A 1,128-nucleotide genomic window follows, 5' to 3' on the forward strand; every position below is an offset into this window, starting at 1 on the left:
GGGACTGCCCCAAGCGCGCAGCCGCCTCAGCGCTATGAGCGCTGAGTGTCCTCAGCCCCCTGAGCCTCCTCAGCTCCTTGAAATTCCTCAGCCCTCTGAGCCTCCTCACACTTCTGAGCCTCCTGAGCCTCCTCACACTTCTGAGCCCCTTGAACCTCCTCGGCCCCCTGAGCCTCCTCAGCTCCTTGAAATTCCTCAGCCCTCTGAGCCTCCTCACACTTCTGAGCCTCCTGAGCCTCCTCACACTTCTGAGCCCCTTGAACCTCCTCGGCCCCCTGAGCCTCCTCAGCTCCTTGAAATTCCTCAGCCCTCTGAGCCTCCTCACACTTCTGAGCCTCCTGAGCCTCCTCACACTTCTGAGCCCCTTGAACCTCCTCGGCCCCCTGAGCCTCCTCTGCCCTTTGAGCCTCCTCAGACTTCTGAGCCTCCTGAGCCCCTTGAGCCTCCTCAGCCCCCTGAGCCTTCTCAGCTCCTTGAAATTTCTCAGCCCTCTGAGCCTCCTCACACTTCTGAGCCTCCTGAGCCTCCTCACACTTCTGAGCCCCTTGAACCTCCTCGGCCCCCTGAGCCTCCTCAGCTCCTTGAAATTCCTGAGCCCTCTGAGCCTACTCAGCCCTTTGAGCCTCCTCAGCTCCCTGAGCTTCCTCAGGCCCCTGAACCTCCTCAGACTTCTGAGCCTCCTCAGCACCCTGAGCTTCTTCAGACTTCTGAGCCTCCTCAGAGTTCTGAAACTCCTCAGCCCCTTGAACCTCCTCAGCGCCCTGAGCTTCCTCAGCACCCTGAGCCTCCTCAGCCCTCTCAACCCTCTCTGCCCTCTCAACTACCTCAGTCCTGTGACCCCCTCTCAGTCCCCTCATCTCTCTCAACCTCTTCAGTCCCTTCAGCCCCCTCAGTCCACTCAGTCCCCTCAGCCCTTTCCACCCTCTCAGCCCTCTCAGACTTCTCAGCGCCGTCAGCTCTCTCAGTCCTCTCAGTCCCCTCAATCATCTCAGCCCCTTCAGCCCCACATGGTAATACCCCCAACACAGTGCTGACTGTTTTACTGTTCATGTCCTGCACCCCATGCTGTACCCCAGTCTCCTTGTCATTGCCATACACGTATTCCTAGGAGAAATGGGAGTCATATAC

The 1,128-nt window shown here is 59.0% G+C and overlaps 1 protein-coding gene across 1 annotated transcript; it reads right to left on the bottom strand.

The window, feature by feature from the left end:
* Window positions 1-32: 32 nt before the first annotated feature.
* LOC103811290 (retinitis pigmentosa 1-like 1 protein) lies at window positions 33-857 on the bottom strand. The gene is made up of 2 exons (XM_009084256.1): window positions 689-857; window positions 33-580 (listed from the first exon to the last, which is right to left on the bottom strand). Exons 1-2 carry the CDS (start codon window positions 855-857, stop codon window positions 33-35), a joined length of 717 nt encoding a protein of 238 aa, XP_009082504.1.
* Between the last annotated feature and the right edge of the window lie 271 nt (window positions 858-1,128).

This window comes from Acanthisitta chloris, unplaced genomic scaffold (genome assembly GCF_000695815.1).
Source record: "Acanthisitta chloris isolate BGI_N310 unplaced genomic scaffold, ASM69581v1 scaffold3061, whole genome shotgun sequence".
Classification (NCBI taxonomy): domain Eukaryota; kingdom Metazoa; phylum Chordata; class Aves; order Passeriformes; family Acanthisittidae; genus Acanthisitta; species Acanthisitta chloris.

What these genes read in the sequence shown, in the direction of transcription:
- LOC103811290 (XM_009084256.1), bottom strand. Translation starts at nt 857, where the DNA reads ATGAGGGGACTGAGAGGGGGTCACAGGACTGAGGTAGTTGAGAGGGCA. An exon ending in GAAGTCTGAAGAAGCTCAGG is followed by an intron (nt 581 to 688) that starts GTGCTGAGGAGG and finishes AGGAATTTCAAG; the next exon opens with GAGCTGAGGAGGCTCAGGGG.